Raw genomic sequence first — 22,902 nt, forward strand, 5'->3', positions numbered from 1 at the left:
ATCAATAAGTACAAACAATACAACCTTCATAGACATATTGTATGAGTAATTTGATTGGACATTAAGGGTCACATGATATTTATTACTTGGTATATGCTGTAATAAGAAATGTAAATAATAATGAAGAATCGGTTTGTTTATCATTTTTGTTTACATTTTTTTCTTTACCATATTTCATATATCATTAGGGATCTTCAGAGGTTCACAAGACAAACACAAGATGCTCTACATAAAAAAAGTCTTATTACAAGTCTTTGGGAGTGGAGTTGTAATTTTGTCCTTAGAAAAATCCTGACATGTGACGGGACTTGAACCCAGGACCCTTGGAGTGGTAGCCAAGCATCATAACCACCAAGCTACAACTCCATTAAGATTAAGAATCATTTAATCAAATGACAAGGTCTGTCTACACTATCAAACTTTATAGAACAAAAAATGTGATGTGCTCATTTATGGTGATGATGTGATGACCACTATCATTTTTGGAAATATCACTACCATATGGGCACATCTAGCTTAATGAACAGTATTTATCTGTTTTTGTATATCTCAGAGCAAACTATGTATATTTTATATGCAAATGACAATAAATAGAAATAAACTGATAATAAACAATAATAATACTAATAATATGCTTTACCATATTCACAGCATATATGTTTTGGAAATGTACAAGGATAGTCATTAAACCATGCTACATGGTTTTCAATACAATTTTCATTACCACCAGCATTATTTGGTTCACCACTTCCAAAAGCTGAGAATTCAATAATATATGATATTAATAATGATATGAAAAGTAGCAAATCAATTGCACTCTGACCTATTATTATGTCATTTGTGGCACTTCAAAACTAGTCTGGTTGTAAATACATTTATTTTAAGGGATTAAAATTATTCTACTGTGGTTGCTGCAGTAACTACATCTGTTTGCAATAGTAGATGCTTTTAAGTTATTTAGTTATGAGGTAGTACTTGCAACAGTGTGAATAATTTTATTAAACAGGTTTAAGACAAAATGTAGTTACTCAGTTACCGTGCAGAATAATTGTTACATGGTTCCTTTATTCAAACAATTTAGGACTGATTGAACCTTAAGGAAATTCTTGTTTGGGAGTTTATAATTATTAATAATAAAAAAAAAAATCAACCTTTGACAAATTTATATACAAAATAAAGAAAATCATAGTTCTCACGTGTATAATCACTCCATGGACTATAATCAACCATCCATTCAAAGAAGCCTTCAATATTTCTATCATGCAATGCGATGAAAAAACGTGCATTTATTTGAGAATAAACAAATGTCTGCTCTTCTGCATTGTTAATTACAACCAAGCCGGCATCAAGTTCATTGCATATGTTCTCCCCGTCAGTGTAGATTTCAACACCATTGTGTACATAATAACAGGAATCTTCATAGAGTAGCCAACCATCATCACATTCAACTAGGAAAATAAAGATTACTATTAGGAGCTTTAAGGTGTGCGATGACCTATGACCTAGGAACTAGATACGTTATATTATTTCATTGTTTCTCTTGATTCGTCGACAACGTTTTAAGAAACTCTAGGATCAGACACCAACCAACAACACAATATGCATAGGCCCTGGGTTGAATTTCTCCATTTATTATAATTGTAATGTATTCGTTATTTTTAAATTTTGTTTATTCAAATCTTTTTGTAAAATAAACAAGACAACCGATGTGTTGATTCCTATTTTAGGCAATGCTACCATAAATATTTACATATCAGACACTACTATAGCCATAGCACTAGTATTCTGAATATATATATATAAAATATATTAAAATATTGTGATAGCAACATGAACCAACAACCAATTGTATGTTTAAAAAGTAAAAAAAACACATTTAAATGTGTTTTTTTTTCAAATGAATATAGAGGCATGTCATGTGATGAGTAGATGTAAAAACACTTTTCCCATCCATTGACAACAAACAAAAAGTTTATAAAATTATATTACCACAAACTGGATTAGTTGCATTTTCCATTTCTGATATATCTAAACATAATCAAAAAATAGTTTATTAATCATAAGCTCTTTTAAATAGTCCACCAAGTTGCAAGTTTTTTTGTATCATGCCATGATCAAATGAATGAAGCATGAGAGTTTAGTGACACAGACAGGTCTTTAACTGATTCCAAATCATTGCTCCATCTCACTTACTGGTAAAGTCAAAGAAATGTGACAATTAAAAAGAGGCCATGTTATTCTAATTACACACATGACAAGATAAGTTTTTGAGAAACAAACATTGTTTATTGTGATTTAAGTGGCTTTTGTAATATAATTATAACAATACTATATTATTATAAAACCAAAGGCAAATTACTGAAAAATGACAATACTGTAGGCATCAGTGGCTGGATCTCAATGAAGATAATTGTATAGGAGTATTTTAAATGGTGTAACACAGTAATACAAATTAATTAAATTTTTTATATTTTCTGTATATTTTATATTCATTTTTAACTTGTATTAAGTTGTATGTTACAGGGATTGCGGACACAAATGTGTTATGGTGCTCTGTTGCTGTCGCAATCCCTGGACCGCTTGTTGTCGAATAAAGAAATGAAATGAAAAAATGAAATACAAAATAAAATAAGCAAAGAGGTAAATCAAAACGTAAAACATCCAGAAAAATTAGCAGAGCTTTTGGGCAACACTAGCCCTTCATCAGTGCAATACTGAATTATAATGCATAATGATGAATGATTGTCCAACAATTTGTTTCTTACTTACCTACACACCCGAGAATTTCAAATCGCATACTAATATAGCTGTTCCAAGTGAGCGGAAGAATACGGATAAATTGAGCATAGATAGCACGTGGAAACATATTAGTCACTGCAGTACTGGTGTCTGAGTTTCCAGTGAACACCTAAATAGATAGCAAATATAACAAAATAACAGGTCACTAAGAAAATTACCATGCTTATTCAAATTATATTTATCTATTGTAGGATACAAAAATATTAGAGCACCAACACCTATAGTTTTAACCATAAACGCAAAAAATAATTTGTTTGTCTTATAGTATAGCTCAAACATACTTGACATGTTATGCCATTTAAACCAAACGCTAGATGGTAAATGGTTAACTGCAATACAAAGGCAAGTCCAAAGCAAAAGAACAACATAAAGGCTTACCATGACATCACAGCTGTCATCAACAAATATATCAAAGTTGACACCATCCAGACTAGAAGAAATATGGAAGGTTTTGACATATTGAATACTATTACGTCTGCCTTGCGTGATTACACCAGTTATTTGTTTCATGCCACTAAGATCCGTCTGTATCCATTGTTCCTGGTCAAGAGATGCAGCTGACCAGGAACCACCTCCTTCTTGAGAGTTAAGTCTAGAATATTGCACTGATAATGATGCCGAGTATTGACTTGATACTGTAATTTGTTCTACGGGAATCGTGCCATCTTCTATTCCAAGTTGACTAGGACATGGTGCTGAAAGAATAATGTTTAGTATTAAAATCGGACTTCTGTTGGGAAAAGGTTTCTATTGTGTAAAGTGTAATTAATACAGGTTTTGGTGAGTGGTTTTTTGGCGAATTTTCATCTTTAAAAATGTTCATTCATTTGGCCCAAAAGCACAGGTGTTTCATACATACAACTACAGACGGCAAGTCTAGTGGACTGTAACTGAAAGGGATAAGTGAGAAAGATCAATCAATCAATCAATCATAATTATATTTTCAAAAATATTTGAGATTATTATTTTCAGATGGGTAATATAAATTTAAAAACACTACCTTGTATCTCACAGTTTTCTCCTGTGAACCCACTTTGACATATACAGGTAAAACCTCCGAAAATTTGGCTACACTCAGCAGAATTTTGACATGGGTTTGGATCACAATAATTCACTGAAATAAAAAAATTAAACAATTATATTATTCATTTTAAATAAATTAAATTATGTACACAATATTATTTGTTTTAAAAAACTATGTTGGATAAAGAAAATTAATAGACAAACTTTTTGAGTCAAATAAATAAACTTGATTATTAAAACACAAAATATAATGTTAAAAAAAATGTTTAATGTATTATTACTGGTCCTCAAGTTTAACTGGAAACTGAGGGAATTCGGATTAGGCCCTCCACGGACCCACGGCAGCCAGCAGTGCAGAGCCTACCAGATCAGCAAACCGGGAGACGATCCCCTAATCTTTTCGAATAGTGTACCAAGTTCTTTAACGTGCGCTGTTAAGTACACAGGACCAACGGCTTTACATCCCATCCGAAGGATGAGGCAATGAGAGTAAAGCATGTTGCCTAAGGATGCAATTAGTATGGTACTCGAACCCATGCCTATCACATGCTAGTCCGATATTACCATCACTCTCTGGTGTATATACAGCACCCGCCACTATTTCTAGCCGGTCTCCCATCCAGAACGCAACCGGGCCCAACGTTGCTTAACTTTGGTGGTCTGACGAGAACCGGTGTTTTAACGCAGTACGGCCGTATATGATTTTTTAATACATAATTTTAATGTTAATCCTTATATTCACAGGAGTAGAAATTTTGTTTTGGTTTTATATATATTAAGATATACAGTACAAGATTCATTAGGTCCAGAACTTAAATTTATGACAAATCTTTGTGTTTAAAGGGTCTTTCACACCAAATCAAATCAAACGTCAATGTTTTGTTTTCACGTGGCTACACGCATATCGATTGGTGCATAGCCGCGTGGAGCTTTACTCAGGTATGTCAGTTTTGTCATACTATACATAAAAAATCACGACATAATTATCATATCTATCATAAGTTTAGCATGATAAAGGGAAACCGATCCTGAACTTTATGCAGAGGTCGTGTATTGTATAACATTTTGGTGAAGATTGTATTATTTGAATTTGAAAGTCAAATGCTGATTGGTTAATTCTATCTTTATCACGTTAAAATGGGTTAATCACGTTTCTCCAGCATGTTATGGTGATTACGTTATTTGATAATTTTAGATTCACAAACAATGACAGGCTTGATCATAATCAGTAAGCATGATCAATGGTGAATGTGAACCCACCATGATAAACTTACTACACTAATTACAGTAAGTAACAATATTGTATATGAATTGGCCTACCTGGACATCCAAGAATATCAAATCTAATGCATGTATAACCAACATATGATCGGGGATTGATACGGATAACTCGAGCATAAATAGGATTAGGAAACAAGGTGGTTTTAGCTGTGTTCCAGTTTACATTACCATCAAATGTCTAGAAAGAAATGAATATCCTACCTTAATTATTTTGCTAACATTCAAAATAGGGAAATGTAAAATGACTGAATGAATTAAGCTCTGTCTACACTATCAAACTAGTTTGACAAAAAAAGTGTAATGTGCCCAAATATGGAAGTGATATGCCCAAACATGGTAGTGATATGACATCATCATGTCCATATATGGGCACATCACAAATTACAGATGCAAATTAATAAATCAAACCTTTGAGCAAATCTAGGGTTGGTTTAATTTGTTTACAGCTTTGCCTAGAAACGTACAATTTTTTGATGAATGTGAAATACACAGAAAACAACTATAACTGATTTTTTCAACTCACTAAAGACTGTGACTAAAAGTGTGACGTGGCCAAATATGGTAATGATATGCTCAAATATGGTAGTGATATGCTCAAATATGGTAGTGATATGGCATCACCTCCATGATCATGTCCATATATGGGTGCATCACATTTTTGTTGTCACATAAAGTTTGATAGTGTAGACAGGGCATAAGTTTATAAAAAAAATTATAAAAAAGTTTATCCACCTCGCTTTTGGATGCGTATAACATTTATGAGTACATAAAATAAGCAATGGGATTCATGGCAATGATTGTTGCCAATAATAGGTGCCAATAAAGGTATATTTTTACATATTTGATCTGACCTGCAAAGGGAAAACAATTTAAACATTTTTACAGTCACGTTTAATATAATAAACAAAGTTACTTACCAAAGCATTACAGCTGTCATCCAAATATAAATCAAAGTTACTACCATCCAGACTATATAAAATATGGTAGGTTGTGACATATTGATTATGTCGGCCTTGCGTGATTACACCATTTACTTGTGTGATCTCACCAAGATCTACCTGTATCCATTGATCTTGGTTATTATGTTGCGCACACCATGAATTGCTTTGAGAGTTAAGTCTAGAATATTGCACTGATAATGCTGCCGAGTGTTGACTTGATACTGTAATTTGTTCTATGGGAACAGTGCCATCTTCTATTCCAAGTTGACTGGAACAAGTACCTATAAACATTTATAACACAAAAAATATATTCACAATGAATGATATAATAGTATTCTCTTAGGGATTCCATGTCAAACTATTCTCTTTATTTTTTTCAAGCTTGACTATTTTTCTATTTTACAAAACATAGCAAGGTGTCCTTTCATTTTTAACCCATACAACTTTAGAACCCTATCAAGTCAGAAAAACCTGTGTGAATGCACAGAATGGCTGTAAAATTGATGAAAGATGCGTACAAAAACCTTCTATTTACTACATACTTTTTTTATAGCATGGAGAAATGATTATTGTAAGTTGAGAGCTTTTAGGATAGCTAAATATCTCAGATGATTTTATATATAACTACCTGAACATCCAAGAATTTCAAACCTCATGCTGATATAGTCAAACCATGTGAGTGGGTTAATGCGAATAAATTGAGTGTAGATAGGACGTGGAAATGTATTGTTCACTACAGTGGTTATGTCCGAGTTTGCGGTGAATACCTAAAAAGAAAATGTTATGTATAAATTTTAGCACGTTTTTTTCAGTATAACATAACTACTGGTAATTGGAAACTATTTCTGCTTTGAAGCTACTTCTACCACAATTGTTGGTATTTTAGAAGAAAATCTATAAATAATAATAATAATAATAAGAGGACCTAAATAAAAAAAAGAATTATTTTAATAATTAAATTATTTATTTGGACAAATAAAATGTTGACTTACAACAGCATTACAGTTAGTATCGTCATATAACTCAAAGTTAACACCATCCATGCTGTAAGAAATATGGAAGGTTTTGACATATTGATTAAAACCGTGCCGACCTTGAGTCATTACGCCAGTTATTTGTTTTGTGTCACCAAGATCTGTCTGTATCCATTGATCCTGGTCGAGAGATGCAGATGACCAGGAACCACCTCCTTCTTGAGAGTTAAGTCTGGAATATTCAACCTCTAAAGATGGCGAGTGTACACTTGATACTGTAATATTTTCTATAGGAATTGTGCCATCCTCTATTCCAAGTTGATCGAGACAAACATCGGGAACTTTGTAATAATAAATAAATTATAGTTAAGAAAAAAACACTGAAGATATGATATCAAACAACAAATGTTCAATCAAATTTACATTTCAATAAATTGTGAAATACAGAGTGACAGAGGGCGTACTATTTCAGATATCTCAAGATGTTAATAAGCTTTGACTTCAATCACATATTTTTTTTGATTGCAATAAAGCTTAATTGAATAATTCAATAATGAATTGGATATAAAGTTTGTTGTACACCACGTATAGTATAGTATATATATATATATATATATAAATCCAAAGGCAAATTACTGAAAAAAATGACAATGCTGTGGGTATCAGTGGCTGGATCTCAATGGAGATACAAAAATAAAAAGCGAAAAGCTAAATCAAAACGATAAAGTAAACAGCCAGAAAAGTTAGCAGAGCTTTCGGGCAACACTAGCCCTTCATCAGTGCAAGTGATATATATATATATATATATATAAATACATTAGGCAATGAACATTAATTCGAAACCGCCCGGTGATATACTGAAATTGAATTAATTAATTTGAAACGATAAAGATGAGGAAATCTGTGAGAATATATATATACATATATAGTATATTCTCACATGAGGAAGACCAAAGATTGAAACTTCAAAACAAACTTTATATCAAGGAAATAAGAAAGTATTAACAACAAATGAACTGAGATAGCTGTTAATTAGCTTAAAGATATATTGTCCCACAAAAACATGAAAAATAAAGATTAATTGAATCAGACTTTGAATATGTTATATTGTAGTTTTAATCAAGGTAATCACTTCAGTATAAAAAAAACCCTAAAAAAATGTTTTCACTTTTAAAATGACAAAATAAATGGTTAAACTCAACCAAAAACCCATTATCTGGCAGCCAATTTTACAATTTTTTTGCTTTAAATTACAGTTATTTGGTCAAAGTGGATAACTATTATGTTACATTAAAATGGCATATTCAACAAAAATGTTGTTAAGAATTACTTTTTCAGGAGAAACAATACATCTTTAATTAGGTTTGTTAAATAGTTACCTTGTATCTGACAGGTATCCCCTGTAAACCAACTAGGACATGTACAAGTAAAACCTCCTTCTGTTGAGGTACACACGGCAGAATTTTGACAAGGGTTGGAACCACAAAAATTTACTGAAATTAAAAAACGTCAAACTTAAGCTTTCCTTTTTTAAATATGTTAACTTGCTGAAATATAACTAACTGCCCCTGCTGCTTACTTACAGAAAATACCATGTTTTTTGGGCAGGAACAGTATAAGCTTGATCCCTTCAAGTCACCATCCATCCCTTAACGTCTAGAGTATTTACAATTTTAGCAACTTACCAGATGTTTCGCATATGTCTCCTTCATATCCACTTGTACATTGGCATGTAAAACTTGCTCCTGACTGGCTACACACGCCAGCATTCTGACATGGGTTTGGGCTGCATAGGTCACCTGAAAAATAAAACAAATAGATCAATTTTCTATGAACAGCAATAGACAACTATAATTACATTTTATTTATTATGGGGTTTTCGCACAAGCATAAAACAATTACTTTAACGATATTTCCCAACATGCAACACGCAGGGTCCGACAACTTTGTAAACAAATTGAGCTGCGCATGCGCAAGCATTGTGGAAGACTTTAGTTATGTGCGTCGAGACCCTTATGTATGAAAAATAGCGTCAATGATAAACGTTAACAGAAGGGTATAGAAACATGGAAGAATTATTACAATTCTGCAAAATAATTAAAGATGTATTGTCCCTTGAAACACAAAAAATGAAAAAAAGAATATTCTAAATTTAAATTGGCCATATCAAAGTAATATTAAAGTTATTCACTTCAAGTCAAAAAATTCGAGCAGAAACAACAAATTTACGTAATTAACAGCTAAATTAATTTGATTACATTTCGTCTGAAAAATAGTCGCGAGCGAATGTAAACAAAGATTTCAAACCATGAGTATACATTGTGCATGATGCTAATTAGGATTGTTTACAACTCGCACGGTTGAGAAGGTGTTTTCACACAGATCGCGAGGAAGTTTTATGATTATGCATACAGAGTAGCCAAATAAGCGCATTGCATTATGAGATATGTTTTGATCGAAAACTTTGACTGGAAGTCAAAGTTATTTTTTGAACAAAAAAAACGTCTGTATTTCAGTTAAATGATTTTTTTTCCCACTAATTTTTGGTGAAAGTTAATAACTATTATGATACTTCAAAATGACCAACTTTTTTTCGAAATCTTTTTTTTTTTATTTTTTTGGAATTTGACAAAGGGAAAATACATCTTTAAGCTAAACAATAATAATTGTTCATCGCAATATGCTATTTATCATCCAATATGCATGATTAAACATGCATAGCACCAAGGTATTCCATGATTTGTTTCAATACGAGCGGCAGATGTTGCGTGCGCGATACATGCGTTCTGTTCTACACTACACTGTCGAAGCGCAAAATCAGAATGAACAAGTACGTTAACGTAAATGATCGCTGATCTACGCTAATATGCAAATGACTAGAATGTTAACGTTTAAGTGTTCCTGCGAAAGCTCCCTAGTTACGTCCGGTGAAAACCTTATTTCTTAAAAATGGAGTCAATGAAAAACGTTAACTGAAGGGTATCGAAACATGGAAGAACATTTAAATTCTGCAAAATTGGGCTAGGCTGGTTTGTGCTGCATAGGTCACCTGAAACATTAAAACAAATAGCATACTTTTCTATGAACAGCAACATAGTATATCTATTTAGTAAGTTTTCTTTTATATCAATTCTTAAACTTACTGAGTGTTTGGCATGTATTGCCTTCATATCCACTTGTACATTGGCATGTAAAACTTGCTCCTGACTGGCTACACACGCCAGAATTTTGACATGGGTTTGGGCTGCATAGGTCACCTGAAACATAACAAAATTAAAATATTGCCTTATAAACAGCAATAAATAATTATTATGTAACTTTTCTTTGATATCGATTCTTAAACTTACTGAGTGTTTGGCATGTATTGCCTTCATATCCACTTGTACATTGGCATGTAAAACTTGCTCCTGACTGGCTACACACGCCAGAATTTTGACATGGGTTTGGGCTGCATAGGTCACCTGAAACATAACAAAATTAAAATATTGCCTTATAAACAGCAATAAATAATTATTATGTAACTTTTCTTTGATATCGATTCTTAAACTTACTGAGTGTTTGGCATGTATTGCCTTCATATCCACTTGTACATTGGCATGTAAAACTTGCTCCTGACTGGCTACACACGCCAGCATTCTGACATGGGTTTGGGCTACAATGATCAACTAAAAAATAAAGAAAAAATACAATAAGAAAAATGCATTTGTGATAATGATGACTAGGAGATCAAATGATGGAGGAAATTGTAAAAAGGTACAAAGCTAAGGTGTTGTAATATGTTCTTTTCTTATAACTTTGAACATTATATTTTAATCCAGACCTAGGATTGTTTAACCTGGGAAGTGTTAACATTTATATTAATAGAATTTCTGAAATAGTTCAGAATTTCATTTTAACTGTCAAAAGAAGGACCATGCACCCCAAGCATGACTCAAATCTGCCTCTGCTTACCTGCACAGCCATAGAGTTCCATTCTCAAAGTTGGCCATGTCCTATAATCATGTGTATAAATACGAATATACTGAGCATTCACAGAAGAGGAAAATGAATTGGTAACTACAGTGTCTTCATTAGAATTTCCAGGAAATACCTCCTTGAATGCATACAAAAAAAATAAAAAACTAGAATTTAATTCGTCACTTTGACGAATTATAGGTGATCATTTTTATCATTTTAATGAAATTAACACTTTTTAAACATGCATGTACGTTAACATACGATCATTAAAAAGTTGATGTACGCCATCCTATGACATGATGCATATACACTTATAGTGCTGTTGTACCTATTATGTTTCATATACAATATGTACAGTAAATACTGTATATCTATATACAGTGTAGCATAGGTGAAATTACGGGACCCACATCTTGCTCTATTTTTTTTGGTATGATGGAATTATCAAAATAAACTCGAAGATGACAATTTCGAAAGATAATGAATTGAGCAAATAAATATAAGGATTGGAAGAGAATTTGACACGTAGAAGCGCAATGCGCGCTCTTTGAAATTTGTATAACTTCGACTAAAGAAATTAAAAAACTACTTTTTAACTTCAACTGGCCATATGATAACATCACAACATCCGATAGGCTTAATTTTGATATGAATTCATATCTACATTTCATCAGCTTTCATAATAAATTATAATCTTCAAGGTCACCTTTAATTCTGAGGAGCTATAAGATATTCAAATGTATGGTGTAGCTGAAATTACACAACCTAGGTTATTCAAGTTTTTACGCGTGATGACGTCATCACAATAAAAATGTTGACAACTCACGAGAAAGATAATTAATTGAGCAAGCACATACTAAAATGTGTGCGAAAATCGGGCTCAAATAACGGAGATGCGCTCTATTGAATGTGATAACCCACACAAAAAAGATAAAAATTACTAATTTTTAAATTCAAGTGGCCATTTGATGACGTCATACCATTTTGTACGTCTAATATGTATATATATTTATATCTACAACTTATTGGCTTCCATAATAAGTTAAAAAAATTGGGGGTCACCTGCCATTCTGAAGAGTTATATTCATTTTAAAAAGGCCTTATTTTTTACCATTTTTAGCACTTTTGTACAATTAATGTGCGCATTTTGTCATTTTTAACGTGCTCGTATAGCGTTATTTTAAGTCGGAATGGACTCAAAGTCGGAGAATGTACTAAGGATTGTGAGTAGAATATGATGTATACATCAAATTTTATTTTTTACCCTTTTTAAAAATCGCGTGCGCGAAAATGTGTTTTTACGCAGTAATTTTTTGAAACACGCAAATGGCCTATTTCATGCTCTAAATTGATAAAAACTAAATTTTGAGCTTTTTAAAATTTCAACGCGCGATTTCACGCGCATGACCTTGAAACGCCAGAGTTTTTATTTGCTAATATTTTTTACCTTGACCTCAAGTTTACCTGTAGTGATTTTCATTAATATGTGATAATGAATTATGGAGATATGATTGATAATGTGATTTCACAAAATGGCGTATACGTGATGTCACGGATGAGTGATCACGCTGAAAAGCTTATTATGGCTAAGTTAAAGTACTTGAAAGACAATGTGAAATTTTGGTAATCATTGACATTAAACTTTTTGAGATATTTGTTACACAAATTTGTACAGAGAGAAATAAATAATAAGAATAAGAAGAAGAATAAAGATTTCATACAATAACAATAGGTGATCATTTTATTCTAAATGATCACCTAATAAGTATTTGTTGTTAGGCGTGTTAAAGGCCCATAAAATCAGCTCCCACTGGCCAGGTCACAGTTTTGAAATTAATAATTAATTATTCATAGTAATAATATTTACTTTGCAAATACAACGCATAATCTTGCCAGGAGCAACAGGCATAGGTCAGAACAGATAAACTATAATATTAATCAAATAATGTATTATATAATAAAAGATTTAAAACATTATGTAATATCTTTATTAAATTGTTATCTTTCAAGTTTAAAAAAATGATGCAGCCCCCCATGGATTGCCATGAGTACTATACATACTATTATTAACTAAAGTAATACAAAAGACAAATATAAACTAGAATTTAATTCGTCACTTTGACGAATTATAGGTGATCATTTTTATCATTTTATTGACATTCATATTTTTTAAACATGCACGTATGTTAACATACAATCGGAAAATGTTGATGTATGTCATCCTATTATACGCTTATAGTGCTGAGTTGTGCCTATTATATGCCATATACAGTGTAGCATAGGTCAAATTACGGGACCCACATCATGTTCTAATTTTTTTGTATGATGACGTTGTCAAAATAAACTTGAAGATAACAATATCGAAAGATAATGAATTGAGCAATAAAATATAACAATTGGAAGAAAATTTGGCACGTAGAAGCGCGGTGCGCGCTCTTTAAAATGTGTATAACTTTGACGAAAGAGATGAAAAAATGACTTTTTAACTTCAACTGGCCATATGATAACGTCACAACATCCGATAGGCTTCAGTTTTATATGAATACATATCTACATTTCACTAGCTCTCATAATAAGTTATAAACATCAAGGTCAACTTTAATTCAGAAAAGCTGTAAGGTATTCAAATTTACCTTGTAGTTGAAATTACGTAACCACCGTTATTTAAATTTTAAGACGTGATGACGTTATCCAAATGAAAATCTTGGCAATTCATAAGTAACATAATTGGTTGAGGTAGAATGTATTAAAAATTAAAAGAAAATCGATCACAGATAAGCGAGTTGCGCTCTGTTGAATATGGTGGTCTATGACAAAAGGGGAAAAACTCCTATTTTAAAAATTCATGTGGCCAAATGATGACGTCATACCATTTTGTACGTCTAATGTGTATATACATTTATATCTACAACTCATTGGCTTCCATAATAAGTTAAAAAAAATTGGGGGTCACCAGCCATTCTGAAGAGTTATATTCATTTTAAAAAGGCCTTATTTTTTACCATTTTTAGCACTTTTGTACAATTAATGTGCGCATTTTGTCATTTTTAACGTGCTCGTATAGCACTATTTTAAGTCAAAATGGACTCAAATTTGGTGAATGTACTATGGAAGATGAGTAGAACGCAATTTGTACAAAAAATTGATATTTTTTACGCTTTCTATGTACGCACGCGCAAAAACGTGATTTTGCGCAGTAATTTTGTAAAACACGCAAATGGCCTAATTCATGCTCTAAATTGATCAAAACATAATTTTGAGCTTTTTAAATTTTTAACGCGCTATTTCAGCGCATGACCCTACGTGCGCGTGCATTTTTATTTGCTAATATTTTTACCCTTGATCTGAAGTTTACGTATAGTGAATTTCATAAATATGTGATAATTAATTATGGAGATATGATTGATAATGTGATTTCACAAAATGGCGTATAAATGACGTCACGGATGAGTGATCACGCTCAAAAGCTTATTAGGACTAAGTTAAAGTATTTGAAAGACATTCTGAAATTTTGGTAATCATTGACATTAAACTTTTTGAGATATTTGTTACACAAAATCTGTACAGAAAGAAATTGCGAAGAAACATTTTTTTTTTACAAAAACAATTTCTCACTAGAATTTAATTCGTCACTTTGACGAATTATAGGTGATCATTTTTATCGCTTTACTGACATTAATATTTTTTAAACATGCACGTACGTTAACATACAATAGGAAAATGTTGATGTATACCATCCTGTTATACGCTTATAGTGCTGAGTTGTGCCTACTGTATATGCCATATACAATATGTACAGTATATACTGTATATCTATATACAGTGTAGCATAGGTGAAATTACGGGACACACACCATGTTCTAATTTTTTGGTATGATGGAATTATCAAAATAAACTCAAAGATGACAATTTCGAAAGATAATAAATTGAGCAAATAAATATAAGAATTGGAAGAGAATCTGGCACGTAGAAGCGCTGTGCGCGCTCTTTGAAATTTGTATAACTTTGACGAAAAAGATGAAAAAACTACTTTTTAACTTCATCTGGTCATATGTTAACGTCACAACATCTGATAGGCTTGGTTTTTATATGAATTCATATCTACATTTCATCAGCTTTCATAATAAATTATAATCGTCAAGGTAACCTTCAATTCTGAAGAGCTGTAAGATATTCAAATTTACGGCGAAGGTGAAATTACACGACCTACGTTATTCAAGTTTTTACGCGTGATGACGTAATCAAAATGAAAACACTGACAACTTATGAGAAAGATAAATAATTAAGCAAGCACACACTGAAATTTGTGCGAAAATCGGGCTCAAATAGCAGAGATGCGCTCTATTGAATGTGATAACCTACACAAAACGGAAAAAAATCCTAATTTTTAAATTTAAGTGGCCATTTGATGACGTAATACCATTTTGTACGTCTAATGTTTATATACATTTATATCTACAACTTATTGGCTTCCATATTAAGTTAAAAAAATTGGGGGTCACCTGCCATTCTGAAGAGTTATATTCATTTTAAAAAGGCCTTAATTTTTACAATTTTTTGCACTTTTGTGCAATTAATGTGCGCATTTGTCATGTTTAACGTGCTCGTACAGCGTTATTTTAAGTCGGAATGGACTCAAAATCGGAGAATGTACAAAGGATTGTGAGTAGAATGTGATGTTTACATCAAATTTTATTTTTTACGCTTTTTACGAATTGCGTGCGCAAAAACGTGTTTTTGCGCAGTAATTTTTTAAAACACGCAAATGGCCTAATTCATGCTCTAAATTGATCAAAACATAATTTTGAGCTTTTTAAATTTTTAACGAGCGATTTCACGCGCATGACCCTACGTGCGCGTGCATTTTTATTTGCTAATATTTTTACCCTTGATCTGAAGTTTACGTATAGTGAATTTCATTAATATGTGATAATTAATTATGGAGATATGATTGATAATGTGATTTCACAAAATGGCGAATAGATGACGTCACGGATGAGTGATCACGCTGAAAACCTTATTAGGACTAAGTTAAAGTATTGGAAAGACATTCTGAAATGTTGGTAATCATTGACATTAAACTTTTTGAGATATTTGTTACACAAAATCTGTACAGTAAGAAATTGCGAAGAAACATTTTTTTTTACAAAAACAATTTCTCACTAGAATTTAATTCGTCACTTTGACGAATTATAGGTGATCATTTTTATCATTTTAATGAAATTAATTTTTTTTAAACATGTACGTACGTTAACATACGATAGGAAAATGTTGATGTATGCCATCCTATTATACGCTTATATTGCTGAGTTATGCCTATTATATGCCATATACAATGTACAGTATATACTGTATATCTATATACAGTGTAGCATAGGTGAAATTATGGGACACACATCAAGTTCAAATTTTTTGGTATGATGGAATTATCAAAATAAACTCGAAGATGACAATTTCGAAAGATAATGAATTGAGCAAATAAATATAAGGATTGGAAGAGAATTTGACACGTTGAAGCGCAATGCGCGCTCTTTGAAATTTGTATAACTTCGACTAAAGAAATTTAAAAACTACTTTTTAACTTCAACTGGCCATATGATAACATCACAACATCCGATAGGCTTAATTTTTATATGAATTCATATCTACATTTCATCAGCTTTCATAATAAATTATAATCTTCAAGGTCACCTTTAATTCTGAGGAGCTATAAGATATTCAAATGTATGGTGTAGCTGAAATTACACGACCTAAGTTATTCAAGTTTTTACGCGTAATGACGTCATCAAAATAAAAATGTTGACAACTTATGAGAAAGATAATTAATTGAGCAAGCACATACTAAAATGTGTGCAAAAATTAATCTCAAATAACGGAGATGCGCTCTATTGAATGTGATAACCCACACAAAAAGATAATAATTACTAATTTTTAAATTCAAGTGGCCATTTGATGACGTCATACCATTTTGTACGTCTAATATGTATATATATTTATATCTACAACTTATTGGCTTCCATAATAAGTTAAAACAATTGGGGGTCACCTGCCATTCTGAAGAGTTATATTCATTTTAAAAAGGCCTTATTTTTTTACCATTTTTAGCACTTTTGTACATTTAATGTGCGCATTTTGTCATTTTTAACGTGCTCGTATAGCGTTATTTTAAGTCGGAATGGACTCAAAGTCGGAGAATGTACTAAGGATTGTGAGTAGAATATGATGTATACATCAAATTTTATTTTTTACCCTTTTTAAAAATTGCGTGCGCAAAAATGTGTTTTTGCGCAGTAATTTTTTGAAACACGCAAATGGCCTATTTCATGCTCTAAATTGATAAAAACTAAATTTTGAGCTTTTTAAAATTTCAACGCGCGATTTCACGCGCATGACCTTGAAACGCCCGAGTTTTTATTTGCTTATATTTTTTATCTTGACCTCAAGTTTACGTGTAGTGATTTTCAATAATATGTGATAATGAATTATGGAGATATGATTGATAATGTGATTTCACAAAATGGCGTATACGTGACGTCACGAATGAGTGATCACGCTGAAAAGCTTATTAGGACTAAGTTAACGTATTTGAAAGACATTGTGAAATTTTGGTAATCATTAACATTAAACTTTTTGAGATATTTGTTACACAAAATCTGTACAGAGAGAAATAAATAATAAGAATAAGAAGAATAAAGATTTCATACAATAACAATAGGTGATCATTTTATTCTAAATGATCACCTAACTAGAATTTAATTCGTCACTTTGACGAATTATAGGTGATCATTTTTATCGCTTTACTGACATTAATATTTTTTAAACATGCACGTACGTTAACATACAATAGGAAAATGTTGATGTATACCATCCCGATATACGCTTATAGTGCTGAGTTGTGCCTATTATGTGTCATATACAATATGTACAGTATATACTGTATATCTATATACAGTGTAGCATAGGTGAAATTACGGGACCCACATCATGTTCAAATTTTTTGGTATGATGGAATTATCAAAATAAACTCAAAGATGACAATTTCGAAAGATAATGAATTGAGCAAATAAATATAAGGATTGGAAGATAATTTGACACGTAGAAGCGCAATGCGCGCTCTTTGAAATTTGTATAACTTTGACTAAAGAAATTTAAAAACAACGTTTTAACTTCAACTGGCCATATGATAACATCACAACATCCGATAGGCTTAATTTTTATATTAATTCATATCTACATTTCATCAGCTTTCATAATAAGTTATAATCTTCAAGGTCACCTTTAATTCTGAAGAGCTATAATATATTCAAATGTAAGGTGTAGCTGAAATTACACGACCTACGTTATTCAAGTTTTTACGCGTGATGATGTCATCAAAATAAAAATATTGACAACTCCTGAGAAGGATAATTAATTGAGCAAGCACATCCTAAAATTTGTGCGCAAATCGGGCTCAAATAACGGAGATGGGCTCTGTTGAATGTGATAACCCACACAAAAACATAAAAATTACTAATTTTTAAATTCAAGTGGCCATTTGATGACGTCATACCATTTTGTACGTCTAATGTGTATATACATTTATATCTACAACTTATTGGCTTCCATATTAAGTTAAAAAAATTAGGAGTCATCTTCCATTCTGAAGAGTTATATTCATTTTAAAAAGGCCTTAATTTTTACCATTTTTAGCACTTTTGTACAATTAATGTGCGCATTTTGTCATTTTTAACGTGCTCGTATAGCACTATTTTAAATCGAAATGGACTCACATTTGGTGAATCTACCAAGGAAGATGAGTAGAATGCAATTTGTACAAAAAAAATTGTATTTTTTACGCTTTCTAAATACGCACGTGCAAAAACGTGTTTTTGCGCAGTAATTTTTTAAAACACGCAAATGGCCTATTTTATGCTCTAAATTGATCAAAACTTAATTTTGAGCTTTTTAAAATTTTAACGCGCGATTTCACGTGCATGACCTTGAAACACGTAAGTTTTTATTTTTAAATATTTTTACCCTTCACCTGAAGTTTACGTATAGTGAATTTTATTGATATGTGATAAAGAGTTATGGAGATATGATTTATAGTGTGATTTCACAAAATCGCGTATACGTGACGTCACGGTTGAGTGATCACGCTGAAAAGCTTATTATGGCTAAGTTAAAGTATTTGAAAGACACTGTGAATTTTTTGTGATCATTGCCATTCAACTTTTTGAGATAATTGTTACACAAAAAGTGTACAGAAAGAATAAAAAAAAAAAAAAAAATAATAATAATAAAGATTTCATACAATAACAATAGGTGATCATTTTATTCTAAATGATCACCTAATAAGTTAAACTGAAATATGAATTATAAACTTTGAGCTGAAAGTTAGGAACCAAAATGGCATAATGATTCTGGTAAAAGAACATTTCAATACCGCTAAGTCAAACTCTGGAATAATCTTTCACCAGATATTCGCAGCTCTATAAATTCATTAACTTTGCAATCGTTTAAAAATTTGATTTAACTGGTTTTTTTCTCTTGCTTCTTATGATATTGTAGTCTTTAAAAACGTTCTCATAATTTTCTACTTTTATTGTTTATATTTGTAATTTGTAAGTGTTAACTGGACTTCAAGGAAGAACAATGTACAAATAATGAATGAATATCCAGAATAAAGAAAGATTTCTATCTATCTATCTAAGATAGATAACCTAAAGCATGACCTTCTCTAAACAGTGTAGACTTTTCGGATTATTACACACATATTATAGTAAAATCATAATTATACGGATTTCTTTAAGGATAGAATTCTAATGAAAAGTAAAAGCATTAATTAGCAAGTTGCCTCAAAATGTGTTCCCTACTTTATGGTGTCTTTTATTTTAAAGTAAAATGTTACAACCAAATGTTTTTTTGTAAATTTTATTGTTTTTTTGACTCTCTTGAAAATAAATTTTAAAAATTTCAACTTACTCCACCGCTTTGAGTAGTTATGGCAATAAAATTACCCGCATCGTTTCTGTATTTAACCTTGTACTCAGTCATTCTTTCATTCCATTTTCCTTGAGTTGCCACTCGAGTGACTTGCTTTATGCTACCAAGATCAACTTGAATCCATTGATTTGTATTTGTGGTTCCAGCTGACCAAGCGGAACTACCATGAAGTCTTCCTTCAGAAGCTCTATAACTACCATAGTTACTTGACGACGTCATTTGACTATCGGTAATTGTACCATCCGCAATTCCAAGATTGTTGCTGCAGGATGCTGTAGGTAGAAATTAAAAAAGTTATGATAAACTTAAGCATCACACCTGTTCTGGTCTGGCTCGTTTTCACAACGCGCGCTCCATGTGACTCTGCGCCAAATTCCTTACTTGATATATTTAAAATGCTTTATAATTCTAAACAAAGTCTATTTACCAGAGAAGTTGACAAACGAAATGAGGCCTAGAATTAAGGCAATCTGAAAAAAAAAGAAGAAATCCAAATAATTGTTGATATTATTAAAATTTTAACGAATCAGGAAAGTAAGTCAAGATGGATTAAACATCAAGACTCAACTCAGAAAAGCATAACATTGAAAATGCTGTGGGTAAAATACTGGGAGAAACATAATTTGTTATTAATTAAAGTAAAAAAAGAAATCCAAAAAAATTGTGTTCACAATTATTAAAATGGTAATGAATCAGGAAAGTAAAGTAAAGATGGATTAAACATCACCACTCAGATAATATTAGCATAACATTGAAAATGCTGTGGGTAAAATACTGATCTCAATGGAGAAATATAATTTGTTATTAATTAAAGTAAAAAAAGAAATCCAAAACATTTGTGTTCACTATTAATAAAATGTTAACGAATCAGAAAAGTAAGTAAAAATGGATTAAACATCACCATGCAGATAAATAAGCATAACATTTAGAATGCTGTGGGTAAAATACTGGGAGAAACTTAATTTGTTATTAATTAAAGTAAAATATGTTAAAGTAAAAAATGTTAACGTTAAATGTATTTCCCTAAAAAAAAATGTATTTAGAATCATGATTACATTAGAAAATCTTATTCCAAATATATACTTTTTTTAATCTTTAGTTAAATTCACTTAAAGCCTGCCACTTACAGAATGGTACTGGTACTGGTTCAAATAACCGTCTCACAGAGACATCTGGTAGCCATTGACTTGAAGTTGGCATTTGGATGTGTTACTTGGATGGAATATTTTAAAAACACAAGACAACAAGAACAATTTAACTCTTAAGTTAGTAATAGTTTTTTTTTAGGATCTATAAAATTTGCTTACCATTTTATAACCGTCATACACAAACATTGTACTTCTTGAACAATATTTTGACAAACTAAACTGCCAAGACCAATAACATGTAGCAACAGTCAATATTCTCAACAATAGCAAATTCAATTTAATATGTTGCTATGCAAGTTAAGACCAATAATCATTGAAGCAAAATCCAACAACTATTATCATTGGAACCGCATGAAAACTATAACTATTGATCACATACTTTTGACAGCTTTCGATGTCTGTTATTAACAAAAAAAACATGTTTTGAAATCTATTGATTGTTATAGTTGGTCGATTTTCTTCCTGTGTATTTTTTCCGGTGTGTTTGCATCACTAAGTTTTATGTATTAATTCAACCTACATATTGATTGCTTATAATTGATCTTCAGTAATATTAACTCCTTTTTATGACTTTGCTGTTTTTCCTAACAAAATGTGCAATCTTGAGTAAATGTAACAGAAAACTGCCATTAACTCTAATACAGAGATTAGATTTTATGCATGTGCAAAATAAAGCAAATTACAATGAATAATTTCTGAATAGATAGATTTTTTCCTATTTCAAATTTTAAAATATTGATTCTCACGTGAGGAAAATTGGTCTTCTGAAAGGCAGCTGGTGTCGAAATGGATGGAGTTGAATGATTGTCTGTTTTATTTGAATGAGGCATATAGTCAATATAAATATAACAATCATCTTAAATTGATATTCCATTATTCTGCTTCCACCTTCAATCAAATATCGAAGACTAAACCTTGTAAACAGACTGCTTTTTATTACATGTTTATATTTGTGTATTTCTTAACTATGAGCTCAATTCAATTTACCTTTGGATAAATAAATTGGTCATTTTCAGTCTTTCCAAGGGTAGGTGACTGAATAATTTAGACATTTGTTCTATATTCATTAATACAAATGAAAGATACATACCCATTGTATTAATATATATTCTTGTGCTTGGTAACAGTTTTCTTCTCTAGATGCCATCACAAGTCTGCAAAAAAAAGTAAACCACACCTTCCCCACATCCCATCCCTTTGCTACCACCACCCCCCCCCTCCCCTTAATACAAGTAAATTAGCCCTCTCCCTCCCACTAAAATATCTATGTTCAAGACTCATTTATTTTGTATTATAGTCTATTGGTTTAACTAACCTAAAATCTATGAATTCCAAATAACAACATTTTTAATCATTATTATACCTAATTGGTGCTTCAATATTTTCCTGTGAAGATAAAAATGATACAAAAAGATAAAAATATAACACTAATTAGCATAAAAATGGTTAGAAAACAATGAATTTGGAACCAAACCTGAAACTGTCATTACATTATTGTAATAACAAATGTTTACAAAACAACTGAAAAGAAAACAATGTTATACAATTAACATAAAGTAATATTAACAATTCAAATATTTGATATCACATAAAAATGTTTAATAGTCTGAACAATATACAGTATGTGTATGTAACAAATCAACATACAATGTATAAATAATATTAAACTAAAACATCCCTTTCTGACAGGAAAAACAAGATGTTAAATAAACATGTAAACAAAACTACTTTTATGAAAATATCAATAATATAAACTTGTATCATCAAAGTGATATTTATAAAAAGTAAATGAGA

At 31.2% G+C, this 22,902-nt stretch overlaps 1 protein-coding gene across 1 annotated transcript in view; it reads right to left on the bottom strand.

Annotated features, from left to right (window-relative positions):
• LOC140057619 (uncharacterized) overlaps window positions 1–22,237 on the bottom strand; it is a 35,203-nt gene extending 12,966 nt beyond the window's left edge. The window contains exons 1-20 of the mRNA XM_072103335.1: window positions 22,199–22,237; window positions 21,268–21,327; window positions 20,388–20,430; window positions 19,940–20,232; window positions 10,970–11,111; window positions 10,570–10,683; window positions 10,366–10,479; window positions 10,162–10,275; window positions 8,704–8,817; window positions 8,398–8,511; window positions 7,037–7,359; window positions 6,673–6,811; window positions 6,021–6,325; window positions 5,143–5,281; window positions 3,800–3,913; window positions 3,178–3,494; window positions 2,770–2,908; window positions 1,990–2,028; window positions 1,197–1,448; window positions 641–757 (exon numbers count right to left, since the gene is read on the bottom strand). Coding sequence (XP_071959436.1) covers window positions 641–757; window positions 1,197–1,448; window positions 1,990–2,028; window positions 2,770–2,908; window positions 3,178–3,494; window positions 3,800–3,913; window positions 5,143–5,281; window positions 6,021–6,325; window positions 6,673–6,811; window positions 7,037–7,359; window positions 8,398–8,511; window positions 8,704–8,817; window positions 10,162–10,275; window positions 10,366–10,479; window positions 10,570–10,683; window positions 10,970–11,111; window positions 19,940–20,232; window positions 20,388–20,430; window positions 21,268–21,294 — 2,959 coding nt within the window. The 5' untranslated portion in view covers window positions 21,295–21,327; window positions 22,199–22,237. The remainder of the gene's footprint in view (window positions 1–640; window positions 758–1,196; window positions 1,449–1,989; window positions 2,029–2,769; window positions 2,909–3,177; window positions 3,495–3,799; window positions 3,914–5,142; window positions 5,282–6,020; window positions 6,326–6,672; window positions 6,812–7,036; window positions 7,360–8,397; window positions 8,512–8,703; window positions 8,818–10,161; window positions 10,276–10,365; window positions 10,480–10,569; window positions 10,684–10,969; window positions 11,112–19,939; window positions 20,233–20,387; window positions 20,431–21,267; window positions 21,328–22,198) is intronic.
• Between the last annotated feature and the right edge of the window lie 665 nt (window positions 22,238–22,902).

Source organism: Antedon mediterranea, chromosome 8 (assembly GCF_964355755.1).
Source record: "Antedon mediterranea chromosome 8, ecAntMedi1.1, whole genome shotgun sequence".
In the NCBI taxonomy this organism is placed as follows: domain Eukaryota; kingdom Metazoa; phylum Echinodermata; class Crinoidea; order Comatulida; family Antedonidae; genus Antedon; species Antedon mediterranea.